The 26,605-nt window shown below is 45.3% G+C and overlaps 1 protein-coding gene across 7 annotated transcripts in view; it reads right to left on the bottom strand.

Annotated features, from left to right (window-relative positions):
• The window catches only part of SYN3 (synapsin III), a 503,620-nt gene that overhangs the window by 104,124 nt on the left and 372,891 nt on the right, over window positions 1-26,605 (bottom strand). For 5 of the 7 annotated variants that reach the window (XM_035270622.3, XM_035270659.3, XM_035270631.3 and 2 more), the window contains one exon: window positions 2,976-3,049. The exons of the other annotated variants lie outside the window; for them this stretch is intronic. In XM_035270622.3, the coding sequence (XP_035126513.1) occupies window positions 2,976-3,049 (74 nt within the window). The remainder of the gene's footprint in view (window positions 1-2,975; window positions 3,050-26,605) is intronic. 7 annotated transcript variants of the gene reach the window in all.

The following is a 26,605-nucleotide window of genomic DNA, read 5'->3' as shown; positions in this document are numbered from 1 at the left end:
GGCACCTGCTGGAAGGCACTGCCATGTGGAAGGAGGCAAAGTCCACATCTTAACCTCCCAGGTCTGGACCCTGCCAACAGGAATTCCCTCCTACCACCATGGGACCCACTCCTTGCACAGTCAAGTGTTAGCATTTCCTCGCCAGAGGCTGGAAGGCACCTCAGGGGTATTCTAGTCCTGCTTGCTCATTGCACAAGGAGACTCCATGGCTCAGAAAGAGGATGTCACTTTCTCAAGTCATTAAGTAAGCTGATGACGGACCTGAGCCTTCTGTTTGACCTCTGGGTCATGATTCCCAGGGCATGCAAAGATCCTGGCTTCAGAGACCATGAAGACATTCTAAACCTTCTCCATCCCTTGTCTGCTGCCTTTCTGTACCCAGGGTTGGTTTACTGGAGTACCCAGCATTTTCTCTGGTTGGGTGGATTTTAGAATTAGCTTCAGCAGGAAGCCGATCACAGTCATGCCACTCCATAACCTGGCATGCACCTAGGTAGGAACCTCAGTCTGGCAGCCCACAGACTGAATGTAGTCTGATTGCATTGGGACCACCAGTGTTGTGGAATTTTCTTTCTAATGGAATAGATTGCCCAACTTACAAAGTGAGGGATGGAATAGATTGCCCAACTTACAAAAACCTGGACATGGAGCTTTTTGGAAAAATGGTTAGATCCAGCCACCCATGTGCCACATTTCTATAGGGAAGGCCAGCTTCCTATAAATGGGACAGATGCTCTAGTTTGTCACCAACCGCTCCTTTCTCCCAGCTGGATTTGGTCATCTGCTGGCCTGAAGGCACCCAAGTTTGCCATCCCTGGCCTAGAGTTATCTCAGTACATGACACAGCCTTGCTTTTTGTTTCTTGGAAAAGTTGGGGTCCAGATGGAATAAATAGACCACATTAGCATCCTTTTTCTTTCTCTACACATTCAGGACTTTTTGAATAAGGGAAACGTTTGGGGTCTCAGGCTCATCACAGGGACAGTCATCAGTTGACCACTGGGCTGTGACTTCCAAGACTCCTTCCTTCTGCTCTTCCCACCTCCTTGCCTAACAGTGCCATGCTCTCCAACCAGGCTACCCGACTCCTGACATTCCACGGCTGAGGTTTGTAATGAGTTGTGCAGATGCTTACTGAGCACCTGCAATGTCAATGCCACGTGGGGATTCAAGCATAAGCAAGACACATTTTTGGATGCTAGTTTCAAGGATCTAAGTCTTATGCAGAACAGATAAAGACACTGACAACTGATAGTCAAGGCCAAATATTAGGAAATATCATAAGAAAGATTTCAAATCAGAGCTCACGTCTACTGGGTGGAGAAGGAGGAATGAGGAAAGGCTTAATGAAGGAGGAGGTGTTTGAGATGGACCTTGAAATGACTGTGATCTCAAGGGAAGGAAATGGTTGGGGGTAGAGGGAGGAAAGGGTGTTCCCAACAGGCAGAGGGAATGGCCTGAGAAGAGGCTGGGTGTGCGAGGAGACTGTGCTGAGGGTGCCCCTCGTACAGTACAGCTTGGCCAGCACTCACAGGCAGGACACACCATACATCTTTACTGGCACCTTCCTCTGTACCCAGGGATACACATCCATCTCTCTGAGCAGGGACATACTCAGAAGCTGAGACTTCTGTCTACCTCCCAAACCTGACAACTCCATGTGCTGAGATGTTGGGGATGATGTGGGACCTAAGGTCACAAAGGTGGGCTGCGGTCATTTCTGGGAGGACTCTGATCGTCCTGGTAGGAAGTGGGGTTGGAGAAAGGCAGGGAACCTGTTCAAGTTTAGGTAAAGAGACAAGAGTTCTTTAGGAATTTACACCTTTGAGTAAACAAGGACTGGGAGTAGGTTTTTCAAAGGGAAGGCAGGAAGGCAGGAAGGCAGGAAGGCAGGAAGGCAGGAAGGCAGGAAGGCAGGAAAGGAATGGGCCCTTGGGCAGAGCTGAGAGAGATGGGGAAAGTGTTGACCTGCTCCAACCAGGGGATGGTGTAGTAGGGAGAAATGTGGGAGCATAGATTCACGAACTTGCCACAAAAGAAGCACAGAATTTCTGATGTGGAAGAGGCTTTGGTGCTACCCAGTTTAATCCCCTCATGTTATGGAGGACACCACAGTGTCTAATATATAGTAGGTATTTGGTGAATGTGTGTTGCAATGATGAAACGTTGATGTCTACCTAGAACTGACCTCGTAAAATGGAAAGTGAGGTCCCTGGACACCTGGTCGGTTGGCAATAATTTCCATGTAAAGGTTTTGTCTCCCTGCAACCCCAGCTTTGGAGGAAGCCCCCAAATGATGCTCTTATGCCCCCTCACAACATCTCAGTTCCCACAGAGAGCCTGCCACTTGCTGAGGCATCGGGGGTCAGCAAGCTGTGCAGTTCCTCCTTCCTTCCCACCCGCCCTTGCAGGCTCGTTGTGTAGGTGGGCGGTGGCATGCGGTGGGAGGGTTAACTTCCTGCAACAGCAGCAGGGCTGGGCATCCGAGCTGGCACAGTTCAAGTGCAATACAGCATTCTGAACATTTGGGAACACAGGAAGGGCTGCGTTTTTAAAGCTCCCTTTGTTTTCAAGGAGGGTCCAGAGTCCATGGGGAGGAAAGAAACAAAACCAGGAAAACAGATAGTGTGTACATATGCTGCTGCTTCTGTGAGCCCTAATGCTTTGCTGTCCCTCTACGCTTATGCACACCTACACACCCAGACTCATACGGGCAGGACACACCACGCATCTGTACTTGCACCTTTCTCTGGCACCCCGGGATGCAGACACACATCTACCTGGGCAGGGACACACCCAGAAGCTGAGACTTTGGTCCACAGAGACACCTCCCAAACCTAACCACAGAGGGCCATCCACACACGCAGATGGGCAAGTGCAATCATACATACATGTAGGAGTGCGGTACTTCCATGCACAGACACACAGACACACACAGAGACATGTTCAGAAACTTGAAGACCCCCCATACTTACAGAAAGATCCAGACTGAACACACACATATGTGCAGCCTCGTGTACACATCCATCTTCTCTTGAAGAAGCTTCACCTGTACAGACACAGAGGAGCATTTTTCCCAAGGGTTCAGGGAGCCTGCACACCCTCAGCCCTGCCCTTGGCTCCGGGAGAGTGTGGTCAGGCAAGATACAGTTCCACAAAGGCTCCACGGTACAGGGGGCAATGAGTCCTTTTGCTTTTCCCCTTGCCCTTGATGCTAGTGTTTCTAGATGCTTCCACGTCATGTCCTCATTTAATTTACAAGTTTGAATTCTTCTTTCACAAGGTAAATTGAAGACCATTAGTGGACGTGAGGGGAGATGAGGAGGAAGAGGCCCTGGAAAGACATCTGGGACTGGTGGGGGCAGCAGGTGGATCACCTGCCCCTGCTTGGGCATTTCCCTACATTCCCCAGCTGGCGCTGACAAAGTGCAGCCCCAAAGAGGCTGGGCCAGAGAGTTGGGAAGAAAAGCTCTCGGGGGACTCCCACAATTCCTCTGACAATAAAACGAGACAGAAAGATTAAAAGTCATTCAAATCTTTAGTTATAAGCTGGAAGACGCTGGGTTCTTCCTCCTGTAAGCTGTGCTGGTTGCTGGTCATACTTCCTGTGGTGTGCTTTCAATTTCCCTAATTGTAACTGAAAAGTTAGGGTCTTTTCTCTGGAGGAAGAGGCTCTGGTCTCCCAGGTGCGCTGTTGGGCTCTTTAGAGAGGGAACTCAGACCCAGCAGGGCTCCTACACCTGGGTAGGTAGAATTGCTCTGCCTCTCAGAAAGAGAACCTGGAGCTCTCTAGGCAATCTGGGAAGCTATGAGCTCAGAGCCTGAGAGGTGAAAGGTGAAGATCCTCCTCTGCTGCTCTGACCCTGTCGTGTGTGCTCCTCAAATCCGTGGTGAAATCCATCCCACTCAGAAATCATTTAGGATTTGAGTGTGGGATCTGGGTCACTGATAGCACAAGAGCAGCCCTGGAGGTAGAAATAGAGGTTTCCTGATTCTCTAGAAATTTGCGTAAATATATTAGGAGATTGTGAAATGAATGAAAGTCCAAGAAAAGCACATCTAGATCTGTGAGGCAAGGAGAGGGGCCGAGATGCCATCTGGGTAACATATGGAAAAGTGTTTGCAAACTTTAAGCACTATGTAATGCAAAGAATCATTTGCTATCCTGGTTATAATATATACAAAAATCTTCATCAAAATGTGTGCGTTGAACGGTGGAACCTAATGATGAAAGAGGCTTGTAAGAACAGGCTGGCCCGGTCAGCCCTGGGACAGCCAGCCCAGGCTTTCTCAGGCAGGCAGAGCATTGTGGATGGTAGGTTGGTGGGCAGAGGTTTGCTTGCTGGACCCAAACACTTCCTTTTTCTCTCACTATCGTTCTTGTGATTCACAGGTTTATTTAAATGCTTCATAAACATTTTTCTTTGTATTTTGCCAGAGTCACTCCCTGGGAGTCTCTTTGCAATCTTCCTTCTCATCCAGTTCCCAATATAAGGCATCTCCTTCAAAGTTCCTTGAATCCTGATGGTGCCCTTGACTGGGAGAGGCCACACAGTGGGGTGGTTAAGAGGATGTACCCTGGAGGGGAACAGAGCTGGATGATCAGGGCTAGGACTAGGGTGAGGAGGGTGAGACACTTAACTGAAAATTAAATAAAAATGAAAATGAAATGAGATGAAAATTAAATAAAAATCTGAGATGGTGCCTCCAAATTCATAAATCAAAATAAATATTTTAATGGGATTTTATGTATGTATGTATACATGTATTTTTTAGAGATGCTATATTACCCAGGTTGGGCTAAAGTGATCCTTCTACCTCAGCCTTCCAAATAGCTGAGGCTGCACATATGTCCCACCACTCCTGGCTTATTATTGTGATATTTAAGTAAATGAGTATCAATGCAAATAAATCCATCATGAGCAAAATACTAATATTTTAATGAAGATAGGATCCAACCCTGTCTCACTTGCCTCCCTTGATCTGTTCCTTTCTGAATTTGTATCTCAGCTCTGCCTCTTATTAGCTGTGGCACACTTAAAAATCATTGATGTGCACATTACATACAGTAAACTGTATACTTTTAAAGAGTACAGATCAATAAATGTTTATATATGTGCACAGCTACGTGACCAACCCTTAGTCAAGACATAGGCCATTTCCATCTGTGCAGAAAGTTCCCCCTTAGGACTTCCTCTCTTGCTTAAAACGCTTCAATGGGTGTTCACTGCTGTCAAGATAAACATCAAATCCTTTTGTCCTGGCCCTTTCACAGGCTGCGGGTGTGTTCCCTACTTTTCTATCAGAAGCCAAATACAGGTGCTTGACCTGAAAATGCCAGTGTATCCAGCACATCTCACTGCTGAGCCTCTCAAAGCTGACCTTGGCCCTGAATTTAACAGTAACACTGATTCCAACCCTAATGCTAACCCCAGCAAGAGGGAGATTTAAAAATACCTGCAGAGGGCCAGCACGCTGGCTCATGCCTGTAATCCCACCACTTTGTGAGGCCGAGGCAGGTGGACCACCTGAGGTCAGGAGTTCGAGACCAGCCTGGCCAAAATGGCAAAACCCTGTCTCTACTAAAAATACAAAAATAGGTTGGGTGGGGTGGTATGTGCCTGTAATCCCAGCTACTTGGGAGGCTGAAGCAGAAGAATTGCTTGAACCTGAGAGGCAGAGGTTGCAGTGAGACAAGATCACACCACTGCACTCCAGCCTGGGTGACAAAAGTGAAACTCTGTTAAAAAAAAAAAAAAAAAAATCTGCAGAGGCCAGATGATGTTTGCTATGTCGGCTTTTTGTGTGTGTTTTGAAACGTTTGTCTCTTTAGGCTCGTAAGTCATTGAGCACGTCACATCCTCTGTACAACTCTGCTTAAGGCTAAGTCTGCAAATCCTAAAGTTCCTTCAGGGACAAGAAGAAAAGAAAAATAAATTCACCTGAAGTCAAGTAATTTTGCAGATGTTTAAAGCAGGAAGGACCTTAGGAAACCATCTGATACAACTCTGGGCTTTTGAAAATGGGCAACTTTAGAAGTGCTGTGTCTTTCCTAAAGTTGCAGTAGTCTAATTATTACACTTTTTATTGAGAAACAACTATGTGCCAGGCATCGAAGTACTTTATGTTCTGTGTCTTATTTAATCCTCCCAACATCCTGTGAGGCAGGTACTGTTAAGATTTTCTGCTTTACAGATGAAGACACTGAGGCCCAGGCAGGGAAGTAACTTGCCCAAAGTAACACAGCAACAAGTGGTGATGTATTATTTGAACCCAGCATAATCCAACTCCAGTACCTCTACTCTAAAGCCTGCATTGCCCAAGCCAGAGCGCTTTTTATGTCACCAAAGGCAGGAACAAATAGTCTAGGAGGTGAGGAATTTGCCTTTGGCTCTTAGATTGACTTCCTACAAAAACAAGTCAGAGAGTGAAGAGCCAGGATCTGTGGGTTTACTAGGCGCCGGAGGGATGCTGAAGGGGCAGATAGTGGCTGTCCCAGACAGATAAAGACCTTGTGGCAATTCCTGGACTGGGGATCTCATTGCTCAATTCGAGGGTATTGGAGGCATGTGAGTGGGCCTGCGCCCATATCACTAGGCACGGTGTGGAGCCCTGGGTGTTCCAGCATTCACTGCCAGGAAGGGTTGATGAATCTCCCAGGATGTTATTGCAGGCAGTAGCTTAGTATTAGGAAAAGAAACTTGAACGGGCAACCTGGACCTGGGGTTCTGCTCTCCACTGGGCAGTGTGTTATGGTGGTGAGAGCTCTTGCCTGGGCATTTGGAATCCCAGCTCTGACATTTACAAACATGGGACCTTGGGCAAATTATTTCTTTCAGGATCTCAGTGGCTCATGCACAAACAAGACCATGTTTGTGAGTGGTGCAGTGTTTGATAAATCCCAAACTAATGGGAAATAGCAGTGTGACCTTGGCCGAGACACCTTCCCTTTGGGGCCTTTGATCTTTCATCTGTGAACTAACGGGAGATGGGCCAGAGAATCTCCGAAGTTCCTTCCTGCCCTGAGGTTTGATGCCTGAGAATCTGCAGCCTGGTGCTTAATAGTTTGGGGCAGGAAGCTAGGGGCAGAGCAAAGGCCTTGCAGGCATTCAACAGCTGTTTGGCAATCATCCTCCTTAACTTATTTACTTCTCAGCCTGGCTCAACTTTTGATTGTATTACTGGCGGAAAAATAACCCCAAAATCCAGGAAAATCGCTGCTTCACTGTGTTTTCTTACTGTTATTTTCTATTTATGTGACGCATACAGGGTTTGCAAGACTCTGGACTGCTGTGGATGTCTTTGGTTTCTACTTCTATTAGTTCATTGGGTAGTTATGGATAATAACAGAAAGCCTGTCATTTGGCCAGCTGCTTGACAGTTTATATAGTGGTCAAATGTGTTCATTCTGAAGCCACAACCCATTGGTTCTAACCCATTTCCTCCACATAGAGGCTCATGACTTTAGGCAAATTACTTCTCTGCTCTGAACCTTGGTTTCCTCATTTATCAAATGGGAGGAATAACTGCACTTTGCCTCATAGGGCTGTCGTAAGGATTAAGGGATTTGACGTCATGTACAGCATTTAGCACCAGGCCCATAGTAATAACTAAATTGTCAGCTATTATTTTTATGAAATGCTTCATATTTATTTTCTGACTTGTCACACCCATCCCTTCCATCAGACTGGTTTGATTTTATTATCCCAATTTTTTAGTGGAGCAAACAGACTCTGTGGAGCAGTGACTTGTCCTGGGTCACACAGTTAAGTGGTAGAGCTCCTGGGGTCCTAAGCTGGGGTTTCTGAAACCTAGGGTAGGCCATGCTCCACTATCTTCCCCTGCCCTTCTCCCATGACCAAATTTCTCCATGGAATAATAAGGCAATATTGGATGAAGTAACCCCCAAACAAGGTTGGTCCTATGTGCTTAGGCATTAAGAAAAGAGGGGAATCCTGGTTGTTGGGAAGGCCTTTGGGCCTCGGGTGGTATGCCGAGGACAGCAGATTTTGATCTCTGAGGCAGAAGGAGCAGGGAAAGGAAAAGTAATCTTTTTTAAAATTTCGAGACAGAGCCTTGCTTTGTCACCTAGGCTGGAGTGCAGTGATGTGATCACAGCTCTCTGCAGGCTTGACCTCCCAGGCCCAAGTAAGCCTCCTACCTCAGCCTCCCAAAGTAGCTGGGACTGCAGGTGAGTTTTTCTCAACACCATTTTTTTTTGTAGAGAAGTATTTTCACCATGTTGCCCAGGCTGGTCTTGATCTCCTGGGCTCAGGCAATCCACCTGCCTTGGCCTCCCAAAGTACTAGGATTACAAGTGTAGCCACCCCACCTGGCACAAAAAAGGCATCTTAGGAGGGAACTGGCACTGGCAAAGACTTGGTTTTAGAAATGGACAGCCTATTCAAAGGACCATCAAGGGACTGCCACCTGGGCTTTTGGAGGGAAGTTGTAGGAGATAAAAATGGAAGCAATACTTGCTAACATTTACTGAATGCTTACAAGGTACTGTTCTGAGCACTCTATATGTATATGTAAAACTTACTCAAGTCTCATAACTGTTTTTCCAAATAGGAACCAATATTATCCCCATTGTATAGATGAGGAAACTGGAGGCACAGAGAGGTTTAAGTAACTCGCCTGTGGCTGCAAAACTGATAAACAGCAGAGCCCCATTCAAACTGAGCAGGCAGTCAGGCACCAGAATCTATGCTCTTAACCACTAGGCTATGCCATCTGGCTCGACAGAAGCATGATAACCCAAATCAGTTCAGGATTCTCAGCATCTTCTGCTACTTGCTGTGGCACTGGATTCAAATATATGTTCCTGTGTTCACAGAGGCAATGTAGAGATAGTGCATATGGGAATGAGGGGTTAAAGGCATCTCTCGAGTAGCTGGGATTATAAGCGTGTGTCACCATGCCTAGCTAATTTTTGTGTTTTTAGTATAGACGGCGTTTTACCATGTTGGCCAGGATGGTCTTGAACTCCTGACCTCAAATGATCTGCACACCTTGGCCTTCCAAAGTGCTGGGATTACAGGTGTGAGTCACCATGCCCAGCAACAGTTAGTTTGTCAACCTATGGTTCCCTCCTTCCCTCTTCCCTTTAGTAGTTCCCAGTGACTATTCTTATCTTTATGTCCATGAGTACTTGATGTTTAGCTCCCACCCGTAAGTGAGAAGATGCATTATTTGCTTTACTGTTCTGCATTAATTTGCTTGGGATAATAGCCTCCAGCTGCATCTATGTTGCTGCATAGGACATGATTTCGTTCTTTTTAATGGCTCCATAGTATTCCATGGTATAGACATAGCACATTTTCTTTATCCAGGCCACCATTGGTGGGTGTCTAGGTTGATTCCATAACTTCGTTATTGTGAATAGTGCTGCAATGAACATGTGAGTGCATGTGTCTTTTTGGTAGAATGATTTGTTTCCTTTTGGATATATATCCAGTAATCACTGTGTTGAATGGTAATTCTGTTTTAAGTTCTTTGAGAAATTTTCAAACTGCTTTCCACAGTGGCTGAACTAATTTACATTCCCATGGACAGTGTACAAGCATTCCCTTTTCTCTGCAGTCTCACCAGCATCTGTTGTTTTTTGACTTTTTGACGATAGCCGTTCTGACTGGTGTGAGATGGTATCCCATTGCGGTTTTGATTTGCGTTTCTCTGATAATTAGTGATGATGAGCAGTTTTTCAATATGTTTGTTGGCCACTTGCATGTCTTTTTTTGAGAAGTGTCTGTAAATGTCTTCTGCAAATTTTTTAAATGGGGTTATCGGTTTTTTGGGTGTTCAATCATTTAAATTCCTTATAGTTTCCTCATATTAGACCTTTGTCAGATGCATAGTTGGTTAATATTTTCTCCCATTCTGTAGGTTGTCTGTTTACTCTGCTGACAGTTTCTTTTGTTGTGCAGAAGCTCTTTAGTTTAATTAGGTCCCTCTTGTCAATTTTTGTTTTTGTTGCAATTATTTTTTAGGACTTAGTCATAAATTCTTTCCTAAGGCCTGTGTCTAGAATGGTGTTTTCTAGGTTTTCTTCTGGGATTGGTATAGTTTGAGGTCTTACATTTAAATCTTTGATCCATCTTGATTAAATTTTTATATGGTGAAAGGTAGGAGTCCAGTTTCATTCTTCTGCATATGACTAGCCAGCTATCCCAACACCATTTATTGAATAAGGGAGCCCTTTTCCCATTGCTTATTTTTGGCAACTTTGTCGAAGATTAGATGGCTGTAGGATGTGCAGCTTTACTCCTGAGTTGTCTATTCCATTACACTGGTCTATGTGTCTGTTTTTTTTGGTACAAGTACCATACTGTTTTGGTTACTGTAGCCTCTTTTGCTTCTCTCATGTCTGTGGACTAAGTTTTTCTTTTTCTTTTTTTGAGACAGGTTCTTACTCTGCCCAAGATGGAATGCACTAGTGTGATCATGGCTATAATGGTGCTATCATAGCTCACTGCAGCCTTGATCTCCTGGGCTCAAGTGATACTAGCGTCTCAGTCTCCTGAGTAGCTGGACTACAGATGCGACCACATCTGGCTAACTTCTAAATATTTGTTTTGTAAAGGCAGGGTCTTGCTATGTTGCCCAGACTTTTTTCAAACTCCTGGCCTCCAAAGTGCTTGGATTACAGGTGGTAAGCGACCACATCCCTTTTTCTTGCATGAGTGCTGTTGTCAGAACCTGTAGTTTAGCACTGAATTAGATGCCACTTAGTCTGGTTATCAGATGTTATAAAGACCTATCCCTTTCCCATTGGATCCTAATCCAGTTCTTCAGTCTCATCCTCTTAAATGCCACTCCTTTCTACAATCCATACATTCTCAAACTGCAAAACTGTGCTCTCCACAAAAATGCAAACCACTCTTGCCTATTTACATTTGCACCTGCTGATCCTCCATCTGAAGTGCTTTTTCTCTCCTCCCTCTGCCTGGTGAAGGACTATACTGTCTTCAAGTCTCCATTGAGGCCTCACCTCCTCCAGGAAGCCTTCCTTGGTACCCCCTAAGCCACATTGGCTGCTTCCTCTGCCCATACTCCAAGGAATTAACCTCTATTATAGCATTTATTCCATGCCTCCCTGCTAGATTGTAAGCTCCTTGGAGACAGGGACTGCCTTGTTTATCGTGTACCCAGAATTGACCACAGTGCTGGCACAAGGTGGCTATTTAGAAAGGGTTGATGAATTAATAAGACATTATTAATCTCATTTGGATCAAAGTCTCCTTGAGGGATGATTTTGAGTTCCTAGACCAGTGGTTTTTAAACTGTGTTCTTTAGAGAAATAGGGGTTCCACTAAGAGGCTGCAGGAGTACTACTGGCGGGGGAACAGGGGCTGAACAGACAGGATTCCTGCCCCCAGCTCCTCACAGTCTTCATAAATCTATTCATATTTGTCAGAGCACTTGAATTCATCCTTGATTTAGAAACAGAGTCCCAGGGGTATTATAAATAAGCATTGGGCTTCAAGTCAGGAGGCTCTGGTTTGCTCTGTAGCTTAAAGCTGGGTGTGCTTGGGCATTGGCTCATGTCTCTGCCTCTGCAGCAAAATGGGGGTGACCAAACCAGCCTCACAGATTGATTATGAAGATTAGATGTGGTCCCGTGGCATCATCATATATGAGAAAAACCTCAATACATTGTGCATGAATGTCAACAGTGGTGATTAAATTACTGTTGTCAGGTAGGGCTGGCCTCTTTCTGACTTGTGATCTGAACCATGGGGCTCATGTGTTCAAAATGAACATCAGCTCACTGGCATCCAGGGCTCTGCAACTCCTATGTACTTCAGAATCCCTGGGGAGCTAAAGGTTAAGATGTGAATTCTGGGTCTCTTCCTAAAAAGTTTGATTTCAAGGGTCTGGGGGCCCAGGAATGTGTATTTTGAAGAAGTGCCCCAGACCCTGAAGTTCTACGTTTAGGTATTTACCAAAGTGAAAGAAAAATATAATGTCCACATAGAAACTTGCATATGAATGTTTGTAGTGGCATTTTCCCATTAACAGAAAAGTAGAGACTATCCATGTGTCCATCAAGTGATGAATGAATGAACAGAATGTGATGTGTCCATGCAAGGAAATAATATTCAGCCATAAAAAAGAATGAAGTTCTGATACATGCTACAACATGGATGAACCTTGAAGATGTGCTTGGTGAAAAAAGCTGGACACAAAAGTCTATGTATGATTTCATTTTTACAAAATGATCAGAATAGGCATATCTATAGAGACACAAAGTAGATTAATAATTGCCTAGGGCTGTTGGGGTGTGGGAGGAGGGAAGGAGAGAAGGGAATGACTGCTCAATGGATGTGATGTTTCTCATTGGGGAGATGCTCTAAAATTGAAGGTGGTAATGGTTGCACATATCCTCAAGTATACTAAAAGCCACTTCATTGTACACTTAAAATGGGTAAATTGTATGGTAAGTGACTTATATCTAAATACAACTGTTATTAAGAAAATGAACGTGTGTCCCCTGAGAAAGTGGGGGACCTCATTGTTTGATAAACTTTTCAGTGATACTGATTGCCCTTCTCCAGCCTCCAAAGATGGAAACCCCCATATTTCCACGACATTTCCTATGGAAATCCTCACTCTGTACCGATTAAGTTTCTGGTTAAGGGCTGGGCGTGGTGGCTCACACCTATAATCCTAGCACTCTGGGATCTCCTGCCTCTGCCCTTTTAAGTAGCTGGGATTACAGGTGCATGCCACCATGCTCGGCTAATTTTTGTATTTTTAGTAGACATGAGGCTTCATCATGTTGGCCAGGCTGGTCTCAAACTCCTGACCTCATGATCCACCCACCTTGGCCTCCCTAAGTACTGAGATTACAGGCCTGAGCCATGTGCCTGACCAAGGTGGTGAGATTTGAGCAGAGATGTGAAGGAAGTTTATCTTCACACTTTTGTGTTACTACCTAATCTTGCCTCAAAGGGGCCTACTTAAGTCTCCTGCTGAAAGCCCAGAGGGTCCTTGAAATCATTACATGTTCTCACTCATAAGTGGGTGTTGAACAATGATTACACATGGACACAGGAAGGAGAACATCACACATTGAGGTCTGTTGGGGGATGGGGGGCTAGGGGAGGGATAGCAGGGGGTGGGGAGATTGGGGAAGGATAACATTAAGAGAAATACCTAATGTAGGTGACAGGGAATGAAGGCAGCAAACCACCATGGCATGGGTATACCTATGTAACAATCCTGCAAGATCTGCACATGTATGCCAGAACTTAAAGTATAATAATAACAAAAAAAGAAAACAAAAAAGAGATCTCTAAGAATAATGAGAGGGCAGATTAGGAATGTGTGTGTTGTGGGGGGGGCAGAACAGGCTTATAAAGAAAAGATAAATGAAGAACAGAGGAGGAAAAAGAGAGTTATAGTAGAAAGAAATCAGAAGGCCCCATGCTCAAATCTCAATATTTCAAAGCTCTAATATTTTATTATTGGTGTGAATTTGACCTTGAGTTTAGCCTTCTCATTTGTAAAATGGAGATAACAATACTTCTCTTACAGGGCAGTTCAGAGCATTCACTGAGATGAGAGGATGTGCTTAAAGAAAGAGATAAGGAGCTGGGTGTGGTGGCTCACGCCTGCAATCCCAGCACTTTGGGAGGCTGAGGCGGGTAGATCACAAGGTCAGGAGTTCGAGACCAGCCTGGCCAACATGACAAAATGCCATCTCTACTAAAAATACAAAAAATTAGCCGGGCATGGTGGTGGGCACCTGTAATCCCAGCTGCTCGGGAGGCTGAGGCAGGAGAATCACTTGAACCCAGAAGGTGGAGGTGGTGGTGAGCCACTGCACTCCAGCCTGGGCAACAGAGTAAGATGTCGTCACCAAAAAAAAAAAAAAAAAAAAGAGAGAGAGAGGTAAGACCGATGGTGGGAGAAAGGAACTACTATTCAGGGAGGGAGATGGGAGACAGAGTCCAGTTTCACAAACATATACTGAGTACCTACTGCGTGCCAGAAACTGTGCTAGGTGGGACATACAAAATGGAATTTGAGCTCATTGCTACCCTTCGAGGAGCTGAAGTTTAGTGGGGTGACAAGACGTATAAGCAGAAAGTCTCAGCGCAGGGCCCCACATTCAGGATTGGAGGCTGACAGTGGAGGGGAAGGGCATGGGATGGGGAAGAGGAGGAGGGTGGTGCTCTCCACCAGACCCTGAAGCCACACTGAGGATAAAGGTCCTCCTTCTAGGTGCCAGGTGGCAGCTTTTCTGCCACATGAGTGTCAGGGACCCTGGAGATGCCTTTTCCGCAGGCCCTGACTCCATGTAACCCTCCCAAGTAAACATCATCCAGCCGAGACAAGCAGGAAGTGTGCTGGGCAGGCGGATAGACTGGCGCGCACACATGCAGGCGCATGCACAGGAAACTGAATTGGTGGGCAGGTTATTTTTGTTTTTCCCTTTCCTACCACCCCTGGAGCAATCAGTGACATTCCTTTCCCTCCTAGACACACAGGTTTGTGTACCAGAGCCTGCCGAGAAGTAAAGAAATCCCCATTGGAAGAGCGGCAGCGGCCTCTATCCCGCAGCCTCCTCCCTCCCTCATTCCTGGGGAGGCTGCCTGGGGCCTCCCAGTGCTGTGGCCTTGGTGACTTTTCTCCTCTTTTTCTGACTGTTCCGGGAAAGAGGAGGGATGGGGGAGAACTTGGGTCAGTCCTCTTTTTGGAATCACGGTGCCTTTGGCCCTCCTGTGCCTAGCTCTCCCTGGCCTCCGCTCAGTTCTTAGAACAACTTCACATGTCATAGCAGGAAGTGGTTGGGGAGAGGATAGTGAGAGGTGGCGGACACAGGAGGAGAGAAGAGGTTCCCAGGTCTCCCTGGGGGAGAGTCCAGAGAGGGCTCAGGGGCAAAACTGGGCCTTTTGACAGTGACATTCTTCCTTTGAAACATTTTTCCTAAGTAGATTAAGAAGACAAGACAAGGGGCCCAGAATCCTCCCTAGTAATTAAAGCCAGTAATTAAAAGAGAGCTAAGGACCCAGGAATGGCAGAAAAGTACCTCCCTGCATATTAAACTTGGCTGCTTTAGTAATTTACTCTATAAGTAACACATGCTTTCTTTAAACACATGTGTTTAAAATTCGTGAGGCCAGATATTTCTGAAACATGAGTTGGTAATTTTTTGCACCTGCTATGTCCTTTCTCTCTTGAGACCCTTCTCCATTTGAGCCAGTGGGCTGTTCTGTGGCTACTGCTTTGGGAAAGGGATGTAACTGCTCCCCGCTCTCTGCTTTTGTTTCCAAAGCCCAAGTTTTTTGGAAAATCAAAACAACTCTTGGCATAGAAGACCACAGGTTTGGGAGAAATATGTTGAGTGAGAGCTGGGCTTCTCACCTCTGAGATGAGACAAGAATTCCCTGTCTGGGGGAAAGGGGAAATGTGAAGGTAAATCCACATAAGGGGATATTTTGGGGGTTGGGGTGGGGTGGGAGCCATACTGCACTTCTGGTGCATGAGCCTTGGGATAAAGAACAAGTCCCAAGGGGGATCCAGGCAAGGAGGGGACCCGCACACTATTTTTTGGGTAGAACTGTGTCACTGGAGAAGGAAGTGGCTGCTTGAAGCATCTAGGTGGATAGAGCTGTGGACAGAATTTCCAGTGCCTACTAAGGTATGAGAACAGCAGGAAGATTCCTGTGCATCCAGGAAGTGCACAGAGCAGTGGAGAGGCACGGAATGGATCCCTGGCTCAACAGCAACCCGTGTGGACCATCAGCTGAGCACCACAGTGATGGATATCTCCATGAATGCCATTTGGACCAATAACATTGCTATTTCTTCCCACTGTCTTTCAACTAACTCAAGCTCCAAAAGTCTGGCACAACTCTAGGAGAAGTGGAGGGAACCCCAAACTGACTTTCATTCATGCTGTGCTTAAAATAGGAAAATCCACTTACATTTCTTGCATCTGAGTCCCTCTGGGCAGGTGGATGGAGAACCTGACTCATAAGCTTGCTTATTTAGTGTTGGCAGTTTTCATATTTACAGCTGAGTTTTTAACACCTGCCCAGCATTTCTTTGTGCTAGATCATTTTGGAGTAATAGAGGGATAAAGAAGATGTGTTATAATAGGTGCTCCAAGAAGATTGCAAATACAGTGTTATAGGAGCAGGAGGATGTTGAGAAAGTCTTTCTAGGCCCTATAAACTATGAATAAGGTTTTTCTCAGGTTTGAGTGAAGGACTGAGGCACTTCTAATTTGACTGCCTTTGTGAGCAGAGAATGAGAAACAATGAAACAGTGGGAAGAATGGAGGCGGGTTTTGCAGGAAGACAAGAACAGCAAATGACAAGGCCCCCCTCCCTTTGTGGTTCTGTTTTGGATGAGACATTCCAGGTGGAGCAGCTGAACTGAGTGGAGACCTGTTTTGCTTGTGGGAGAGGTTTTGGTTCTGTATGGAGAGTAAAAAGCCATCAGGCTAAAAGACAAGGGCTGGCTTGCCTGAAGCCCCCTGCCTTCGTTGGTTGCTGGGAACCAAGTGAAACGCTCTTGAACTTAAGTCAGCCCAGGTCTGTGTGTCCCTGTAACTGCCAAAGGCTTGGGGGCTTGTCTGGTCACCTGTTTTACATGTCTGGGTTTTACCTCTTCTACTTATGCTCTATGCCATGAGAGAACTGACCTTTGCTCTTCTTGGAAGATACCACCCAGAATGCCCTCTGCAGGTCTATAAGTTCCAAATCCAAGGGAGTCAGAGGGGGAGGGACTAAGGGATCTCAGAAGGCCTCTTGGTGGTCTTTTCTCAGAGCCTACTGTGGGCTCCTCTTCCAAGGTTACAGGTATATAAGGTAGGGGCAGAGCTCCTGGTGGCACCTGAGATAATTTTGGTGATGCTTGAAAATGTCATCAACAGACTGAACCATATGCTGAGAAAGTTATTTCCTTTTTAATTAATTTTTTAGCCTTGAGGTTTTTTTTTTTTTCTTGTGTGTGTGTGTGTGTGTGTGTGTGTGGTGTTTTTTTTTTTTTTGAGACAGGATCTCATTCTGTCACCCAGGTTGGAGTGCAGTGATATGATAATGGTTCATTGCAGCCTCAACCTCCTGACTTCAAGCAACTCTCTATTTTTAAATTTTTTTACATTTTTTTTTTTTTTGGTAGAGATGGAGTCTCACTATCTTCTCCACGCCAATCTTGAACTCCTAGGCTCAAGCAATCCTCTCACTTCAGCCTCCCAAGTAGCTGGGACTACAGACACATACCACCAAGCCTGGCTAACTTTTAAAATAGTTTTTGCAGGGATGGAAGAGGGTTCTCACTACATTGTCTAGGCGGTCTGAAACTCCTGGCCTCAAGCAATCCTCCACACTTCAGCCTCCCAAATTGCTGGGATTACGGGTATGAGCCACCACACCTGGCTTACCCTTTGAGATTCTCTCAAGGAGAGTCTTAGTTTGGTGCCAGTGCTCTTTCAACACCTCCCCAATACCTGCATATGTTTATTCAAGAGAAAATTTCAAAATATCAATAATTAGATGAATTACAGAATATATGGCACATAAATATGGTAAAAATTTTATTATGCAGCAATCAGAAATGATGAGTTTGTGTCGTTTGTAGGGACGTGGATGAATCTGGAAAACATCATCCTCAGCAAACTGACACAAGAACAGAAAATGAAACACCGCATATTCTCACTCATAGGTGGGTGATGAAAAATGAGAACACATGGACACAGAAAGGGGAGTACTAAACACTGGGGTCTATTGGGGGGGAAAGGGGAGGGCCAGTGGGAGGGGGAGGTGGGGAGGGATAGCCTGGGGAGAAAAGCCAAATGTGGGTGAAGGGGAGAAGAAAAGAAAGCACACTGCCATGTGTGTACCTAAAAAAAAAAAAAAAAAAAAAAAAAAAAAGTAAATAAATTTTTAAAAAAGGAAAAAAAAAAAAAAATTGTAAAGGCTGTGACCAACGATTGAAGTTTGGGAAACCTGACTTAAAGTTTTGGCCCCAGTAAAAATCCTGCCCTTAGCAGTTTAATGGAAAGTACACAGCATTGGTTAGAAATATCTGCATTTGAGACTTGGCATTGTAAAGCCCTGTTTCGCACATATTAGCTATATGACCATGGGTGGGCTGATTAACCTCTCAAAGCCTCAGTTTCCTTAGCTTTAAAATGGGAATGTACTACCTCTTGAGATTGCTGAAAGATTAAATGACATCATACACACAGAGTACAGGCTGAGCTCAGAGCCTATACTTAGGGTTTGCTAGTGGACAGTTATGACTTTTGTCACTGTTCAAGAAGCAACCCTTTTACTCTGATGTGCCACACACAGTTACTGGCTGTTCATACCAATGAATGTGTGTTTTACATTCTCTCCTTGCAGTGAGTTTGGATGAGCACAAAGTAAAACAAAGAGGCCCCTGGATGTGGAGGAGCATTCAAAATTAGGAAACAAATATCTCCTGAACACCTATTATAGTTGATTGTATCATTGTTCCTAATTCTTCACCCCTCTCTGTATCAATACCTGTTGCCAGGTGATTTGATAGTTTCTTCTATTAGAGGAGGAGTATATTTCCCCTACCCCTCATTTTGGGCTTGGTCATGTCATTTATTTTGGCCAATGGGGTGGTAGCAAACATGACACAAACAGTGGCTGAAAATGTGCTTGGGCGTTTGGGTATGACCCTCTTGTACTGCTGCAATTGCCGCGCAGAGAACATGTCCTGGCTAGCTTGCTGGTCCACTCAGAGTCAGGCTTAGATCAGCCAATTCCCATCTGATCGGTGAGAGCAAGAATAATTATTTTTTAAGCCCCTGAGCTTCAGGATGGTTTATTATGTTTCAAAATAGATGTTAACGACCTCTAGTATGTACTGGGTACAGGCATTTTTATATAGTCTATTTAATTTCATCTCCAAACATTCCTATTTACTAATGAGGAAATTGAGACTTTGAGAAAACCCTCCTGGTCCAAGATCACACAGAAAGGAAACAGCTGAGCTTGGAGGCAACCCTGGTCTGACTTTCAGAACATGCTCTCCTTACTACACCATGGAAGAATGGGGTGGTGGGAGGTGGAACACAATGAAACTGGCTTTGCGGCTGGGGCCAACGCTGGTCCCATCTAGAGTCAATGATCATTGAGACCACAAGAGCCAACATCATAAATCTAGAATTGTGACAACACAGGATGACTCAGGCAGGGGGTGGCTGGACAGGGAAACCCTGGTGAGGGGCTGGTTGGTTATAAAACCTCAGTCTAAATAGGGATAGGGCGGTAACATTAGTAGACAGGGCTGGGCCACAGAATTGGGTGGTTTAGGACAAATAATGACTTGAAATTTATTTTGGAAAATATTTTCCCAAGTGTCTCACTGGGCTTTGTGGGAATGAGAAAACCGGTGGGGAAAAAGCCAAGAGAAAAAGCTGATGAAGTTGAGAAGGGGTTCCTGATGAGCAGGCTTTGATTTCATAAAATTCAGAGCATCAGATGTTCCTGGAGGCAAACTCTTACTCAGGCTTTAGAACTCTTCCCAAAATTCCCCCTCTCTGTGAGTTCTCCCACCTTAAGACAGACGCGATCTCAAATTTCTCTATTCATTCTCCAACAATTAGACAACAGCCAGCATTCATTGAGCATGTACAAATTGCCAGGCACTATTCTAAGTTCTTACTATTCTAAGCTCTTTACACTTTTCTTTCCTTCTTTCTTTCTTTCTTTCTTTCTTTCTTTCTTTCTTTCTTTCTTTCTTTCTTTCTTTCTTTCTTTCTTCTTTCTTTCTCTTTCTTTCTTTCTTTCTTTTTCTTTCTTTCTCTCTCTCTCTTTTCTTTCTTTCTCTATCTTTTTTTTTGAGGCAGAGTCTTGCTCTATCACCCAGGCTGGAGTGCAGTGGCACAGTCTTGGCTCACTGCCACCTCTGCCACCTGGTTTCTAGCGATTCTCCTGCCTCAGTCTCCCTAGTAGCTGGTACCACAGGTGTGCACCACCATGCCTGGCTAATTTTTGCATTTCTGTAGAGACGGGGTTTCTCCATGTTGGCCCGGCTGGTCTCGAACTCCTGGGCTCAAGCAATCCCCTCATCTTGGTCTCCCAAAGTGCTGGAAGTGCTGGGATGGCAGGCCACTGTACCCGGCTGGACTTTACACTTTTATTGGACCTCTCAATCTTCACAATAATCCTAACAGAAGATACTCCACTCTTTCCTATTATACAAATGAAGGAGAAAAACAGAGCCCAGAGATGTAAACTAAAAAGCTCAGCCTCACACAGCTGGTCAGAGGCAGAGCTGGAACTCCAATTTGAGAGAGTATACTCTGAGTCACTATGCCGTGTGTTTACTGTACAGCGCTGTGACAATCTGAGTCTCTTATTAAATGAGACAATGCATGCCAAGCACTTAGCTTACTGTCCAGCATTAGAGAGGACCAAAAGGATTATAATACCAAGTATTCTTATGCTGATATGAATTTTGTTTTATTACCTTATAATAGCTGCTTCCTCAGTCCTCCTTAGAGAGGAGAGTCTTTGTGGAGAACATACTTAACGATTGGAATAGAAGGTAGTCTTTTGAGGGTCTGGGGTCAGCTGGAGCCAAGGCCTCATGGCTGGCAGGGCCTGGGGAGAAGAAATTTGAGATCTTGGCCAACTGTGAGGGGTCTGAGGAGTAGAGACAGAGGAGCACAGGAGGCCAACAAGACAGAGAAGGGCTCTGTATTGTGAGATGACTCTCTTCTTGGGACCTCACTAAGGCGGTCAGTGAGTCTACTAAACACACTGCCCTTGGTGGGAGACATTTTTGGTTGTGGTGGGAGCAGGAGAACCCATTGAATTTGGTTCCAGCATTGATGCTCATGGGGTGATGGCCATGGGGAAGTCAGTGCCCCAAAGAAAGTACAGAAGAAGATAAGCCCACCAGTGATGAGCAAGAATCTGAGGAAGGCCAGATAATTTTTCTTAAGTCAGGAGGTCACCAGCTGGCCTCTGGGTAGGGTTGTTATTTTCAATGTCGTGGTTAACATTCCTGCTTCTTTCCATGGTATGTGTGCTCCTGGAGCACACAGTGGGGGCAGGATCATTCCTCTGACTCCCCCAGGGCCAGCTCAGTGCTGGGAACTCAGCAAGCCTTCAACACACGCTTGAATGAATGAATGAATGAATGAAAAGACTTTAAAATGAGGATGGCCCATGTTTGCTCAGCTAGACATCAACTTAGCTGTGCATGATATCTCATCATAAGAAGGTGCTTTAGACATCTCAGTTTGCCATGTTCCTAACCTGCACCCTGATTCCCAAACCGCTGCTGATGCTGCAGCCAACTCCATCTCTGAGTTGATCCCTGAGATTCACCTTAGGGGATAGTGACATATGGGCCTCATGGCTGCCCTTTCCTCCTCCTCACTTGGGCTGACATTAGAGCAGCGGTTCCACTGTGAGTCAATGTCTGGAATTGCTACTGGTATCTTGCGGGTAGAAGCCAGGGTTGCATCTAAACATCCTATAATGCACAGGCTAGTCTCCTGCAAGAACTAGCCTGCCCAAAATGTTAATAGTGCCAGAGTTGGGAGGCCTGGCATTACAGTGTCATGGTTCTGAGCATACTTACTGGAATTTAAGAGAACTGGTTTGATTCCAGACTCTGCCACTTACCTTGAGACAGAGATGATAATTGTATTTACCTGTAGGGTCATCAAAATAATTAAATTGGGTCTATCAACAACCAACTTCTGCCATCTCTTCCCTGCTAGTCACCACCAAATCACACACGCTCAATGTAGAACAGCCAGCCAGATTTCTCTATTTCTCCATTTCTGGTCCAGGAACAGAACTCATATGGGTTCTAAGGCCAAGCAGGTTATTTGTTCCATGAGCCTTGACATGCTTCAGCCCTTCCATGCTAAGGGCATCCTTCCCACACCTAAGTCTGGGATGTAAGTGCCTTTGTTGGAAATGGGTAATTGTTTTGCTTTAATCGTCTCAACTGGGGAGTTGAGTTGGGGCATAACAACATTGTACATGAAAATGGTTATATGCAACTAGGCAAATGAGATTAATATAAAAATCCAACTTTACTAAAGAAAACACTTTCTGGTGGGGATTGGGGGACCAGCCGCTTGGTTCTAAGAAGCAGAAGCTCAGTTCCTTGGAATTTATGGTATAAAAACTTAATGCACATCCACAGAACATCAGAGCAGGAAGTGATGTCAGAGACCATCTTGTCAAACCCTCTTTGAGAAACTGACGCCCAAAAGGAGGGGAAACTTCCCCAGGGTCACTTCCTTGTTAGTGGCAGAGAGGAGATCAGAATCGAGAGCTCCTGACACCCTGTCTAGGCTGGCTCCACCACACAGAATTGCCTCTTCCTAAGGGGAGTCCCTATGAGCTTAGCTGTCAAGGAAAAGATGACATCTCCCTACATTTTCAATTCAAGCCTCATAGTAAACAAGAATTTAATGTTCAGAGCTATCTCTTGCAATGGGGCTTTCATTGCAAGTGTTTTTTCTTCTCTTGGCCTAGAGGCAATATTGAAGCAATTCCCTCTGTGGGTGCCTTGCTCCATATGTAAACACATGTCTACCATCTATACACAGGCACACACATTTGTCATTTCTTCCCAGAATGACTTAATGATTTCCATGTAACCAATATGCTGCAGCTGTTGGTTTCCTTGAGGCTGAAGTGCTCAGAAAATCATGAGTTATCAAATTGCTTTCCCATCACTGTTTTTCCCAAACTGGACACATTTTCTCTCCTTTTTCTTAAAAAAAAAAAAAAAAAAGTATGATAGGCCAAGATGATGCCCTTAGGCTTTAGAATTTTTTATTGGTGGCAAAGTGACAGCTAAAAAATCCCTATCAAGTTATTTTCTGAAGTTGACGTCTTTTTAGTTTGTTTCATTTATGATTGGCAGTACAGGCCTTTGTTTTTGAAGGCCTGTACTGCCAATCATAAATGAAACAAACTAAAAAGCTTTACAAAAAAAGCATGTGAAAAGATTAGAAAACAAGGTAGGAAAAAAATGCTAGGACTTTGCTTCCAACCAAACCTAGAGTTAGTGTCCCTTATGAGAGAGGCTGCGGGGCAGGGCCAGGCTCATGCTGTATTTCTGTATTTCTGGTGAGGCTTCCTTTGGAGGAGAATTTTAGTTTGCTACACGTGGCAGCCAGCTTCCCAACAGGAGATGCAGGAGGTGAAAGGTTGGGGGTCAGGAGGTGGGAAGTGGCTCTGGGGAAGACAGTGAATTGAGTCAACAGGATCAGAAAGACTTGGGTCCACATTCTCACAGCCACTTAGTAGCTTTGTGACCTTGAGAAAATTGTTCAACTTCTCTGAATCTCAATGTCTTAACTCCACACACAGTGTGTTTTCTCATCTGGTATTGACGTTCAGAATGGATGCCCAATCAAGGTATCTCCTCTCTCTCCCTGCTTCCTTTCCAACCTTTTGAAGTCTGAATTCTGGCTGACAGAACGTAAGAGGTAGGTGTGTTCTGTGAACACATGACACTGCACCATTACTATCTGCCTGGCCTTGACCCCGACTTCTTTCAGAGAAAAGTTCTCTGCTTACCTGGACCAGGTGCAGATCTTCCTGCTATAATGCCAGGTCCTAGTACCTACACTGGGAGCCTGTGGTGTCCAAGGTGTCTCCTGTCAGGCCTATGCCTGAGAGTTAAGATAAGTTAAGCAACCAGGTAAGTCAGCCCAAAGCAGCCTGGACCTGCCAGGTTGCCTAAAGCCCTTTTTGTCTGTTTCATATCCTCCACCCCAGCCTGACACCCACTCCCCTCCCTCCACTTTCTCAGTTCCTTGGTCCTGACTGTTTTTCTTGTCTGGACTGTACTACTACTCTCACCTCCAGCCTGCTCCCTCTGCCACATCCATCTTCTCAAAGTCTGGCTCCAATCATACCTGATTTTAAAACATAAACCTGTCAATGGCGACCTCCTCAAGTGACCCCCAAATCAAATTCCTTAACTCTGCCTTCAAAGCCTTCTGTAATTTGGTCCCAGTCTTATCTTCTGTTGGTCCTTTTTGTGTCCCGTACATGCCACCCAGACAGGACAGCTTGTCCCCTGCCTACCTGGCTCAGAGCCTATGCTCTGGCTGGGTCACTCTTGGAGGGACTTCTGCCTCTCTCCACACTGAGATCCCATTCATGTCCATATCCAGCTGAGAGCATGCTTCCCAGCATGCCTGCCTAGCCCCCTCACATGTGTTCGGTAGCCATTTGCTGCTGCTACTTTGGGCTGGGGCTGGGCTCCACCCCTTGATATTCCAGGTGCTTGTCCCTTTCTCTTCTGACATTTACCATGTTCTACGTCCTTTTGTAGTTACTTGTGTATATGTTGCATTTCTTCTACTGTGTTGTCACCTCTTCTAGGGCAGGAAAGGAAGCTTCATGCATTTTCCCCCAAGCTACAGGGCAAGTTTAGAATAGTGGAAGAAATTAAGCCTTAAAATCACATGACCTGGGCTCAAAGCTGTTATCGTTTGAATGGATATGTCCCTACAAATTTATATATTGTAACTTAAACCCCAAAGTGATGGCATAAAGAGGTGGGGCCTTTAGGAGGCTTCAGAGAGCTGCTTGGCTCTTCCATGTCTCAAGCTATGTGAGGACGCAGCATTCTTTTCTTTTATGCCCCTTCTGCCATGTGGTGACACAGCAAGAAGTGCCCTCTTTGAAGCAGAGCGTCCTTATCAGACACTGAAGCTGTTAGCACCTTGAGCTTGGACTTCCCAGCCTCTAGAACTATGAGAAATAAATGGCTATTCTTTATAAATGACTCAGTCTGAGGTATGTTGTCACAGAAGCAGAAATGGACTAAGACAGGGTTCTCTAACCCCTTGGCCACAGACTATGGCCTTGGTACCAACCTGTGTCCTATGAGGAACTGGGCTGCACAGCAGGAGGTGAGCAGCAGGTGAGCCAGTGAAGCTTCATCTGTTTTTATACCCACTCCCCATTGCTTGTATTACCACCTGAACTCTGCTTCCTGTTAGATCAACAGCAGCATTAGATTCTTACAGAAGTGTGAACCCTATTGTGAATTGCAAATGCAAGGGATCTAGGTTGCACGCTTCTTATGAGAATCTAATGCCTGACGATCTGTCATTGTCTCCCATTACCTGCAGATGGGACCGTCTACCTGCAGGAAAACAAGCAGGGCTCCTGCTGATTCTGTGTTAGGGTGAGTTGTGTAATTATTCGATTACATATTGTAATGTAATAATAATAGAAATAAGGTGCACAATGAATGTACTGTGCTTGCATCGTCCTGAAACCATCCCTCCCCCTCCCTGGTCAGTGGAAAAATTGTCTTCCATAAAACTGATCCCTGGTGCCACTTCATGACCATTGGAGAACTAACCTCCCTAAGTGCAGTCACCCACTTCACTGGTAAAACTGGGGGTGCAGGATTGTTGTGAAGATGAGAGGATGTGGTCTCTGGGAATGCCTGCCGTGTGGTAGATGCACCACAAACAGTAAGTGTCCTTCCTTAGCAAGGAGTTTTGAACGGCTCATAACACTACCGTGTACTGTTTCACAAGTCTATCTTTTCATCCTGCAAATTTCTGCAGGGCAGGTCTCACGTTCCCTTTCAGCACAGTGGTTATGAGTCAAACACGTTGTGCTCCATTTCTCCATTTCTGACTCTCTCACATACTTGCTGCTTGACCCTAGGCTAAAGCAGCCTCGGTTTGCTCATCCATAAATTGGGAAAAATAACATAATCCACCTTATAGACTGTTGAAAGGATGAATCTATATGATGTATGACAACTGCTTGGTTCATGGTAAATTCCCAGTAAATGTTAGCTGCTGTATCAGGATAGCGGTTTTTGAAACGATGCAGAAAGGGCTCTCCTTTGCATCTCCTTGGCTGGAAACTTTCTGCTATTTACTCAGCACGTGCTTGTCTTGGGGAGGTTGAGGATTGGGATGTTACCAAAGCAAAGAGAGGTTGCAGATCGATAGTCAATGTTTAACATTCAGAGTAGGAGTTTTTGAGTCTGTAAAAGAAGGCTTGTTGGCCAGGTGTGGTGGCGCAAACCTGTAATCCCACCACTTTGGGAGGCTGAGGCGGGTGGATTACCTGAGGTCAAGGAGTTCAAGACTAGCCTGGCCAACTTGGCAAAAGCCTGTGTCTACTAAAAAATACAAAAAATTAGCTGGGTGTGGTGTTGGGAGCCTGTAATCCCAGTAACTTGGGAAACTGAGGCACAAGAATCACTTGAACCCAGGAGGCAGAGGCTGCAGTGAGCCGAGATGGTGCCACTGCACTCCAGCCTAGACCACAGAGAGAGACTCTGTCTCAAAAACAACAACAACAACAAAAAACAAACAAACAAACAAAAAGCCTTATCTTAAGCAAAATCAGAATTTCTAAATTATTTTAGCTGCTATTGACTTAGAGGGAGCAGGACGTAGGGTTTTTTTTTCTGTTTCTGGATAGGGCAGCTATCTCTTCTATTCAGGCTGAGCAGGAGGCTGAAGGTCCGTAGGAGGAAGACGGGTTGTAGGAACGTCCATACCAGAGAGGACAAAGAAGAAAGCCTTTAATTGCAGGGCACTGTGGCAGGGAGACATGGAGAGAAGGAAAGAGAAGTGAGAAGCCCC

Source organism: Callithrix jacchus, chromosome 1, assembly GCF_049354715.1.
Source record: "Callithrix jacchus isolate 240 chromosome 1, calJac240_pri, whole genome shotgun sequence".
NCBI classification, from domain to species: Eukaryota; Metazoa; Chordata; class Mammalia; order Primates; family Cebidae; genus Callithrix; species Callithrix jacchus.
Note: the sequence above shows the minus strand (reverse complement) of the source record. Positions and strands in the feature narration are given on the sequence as shown.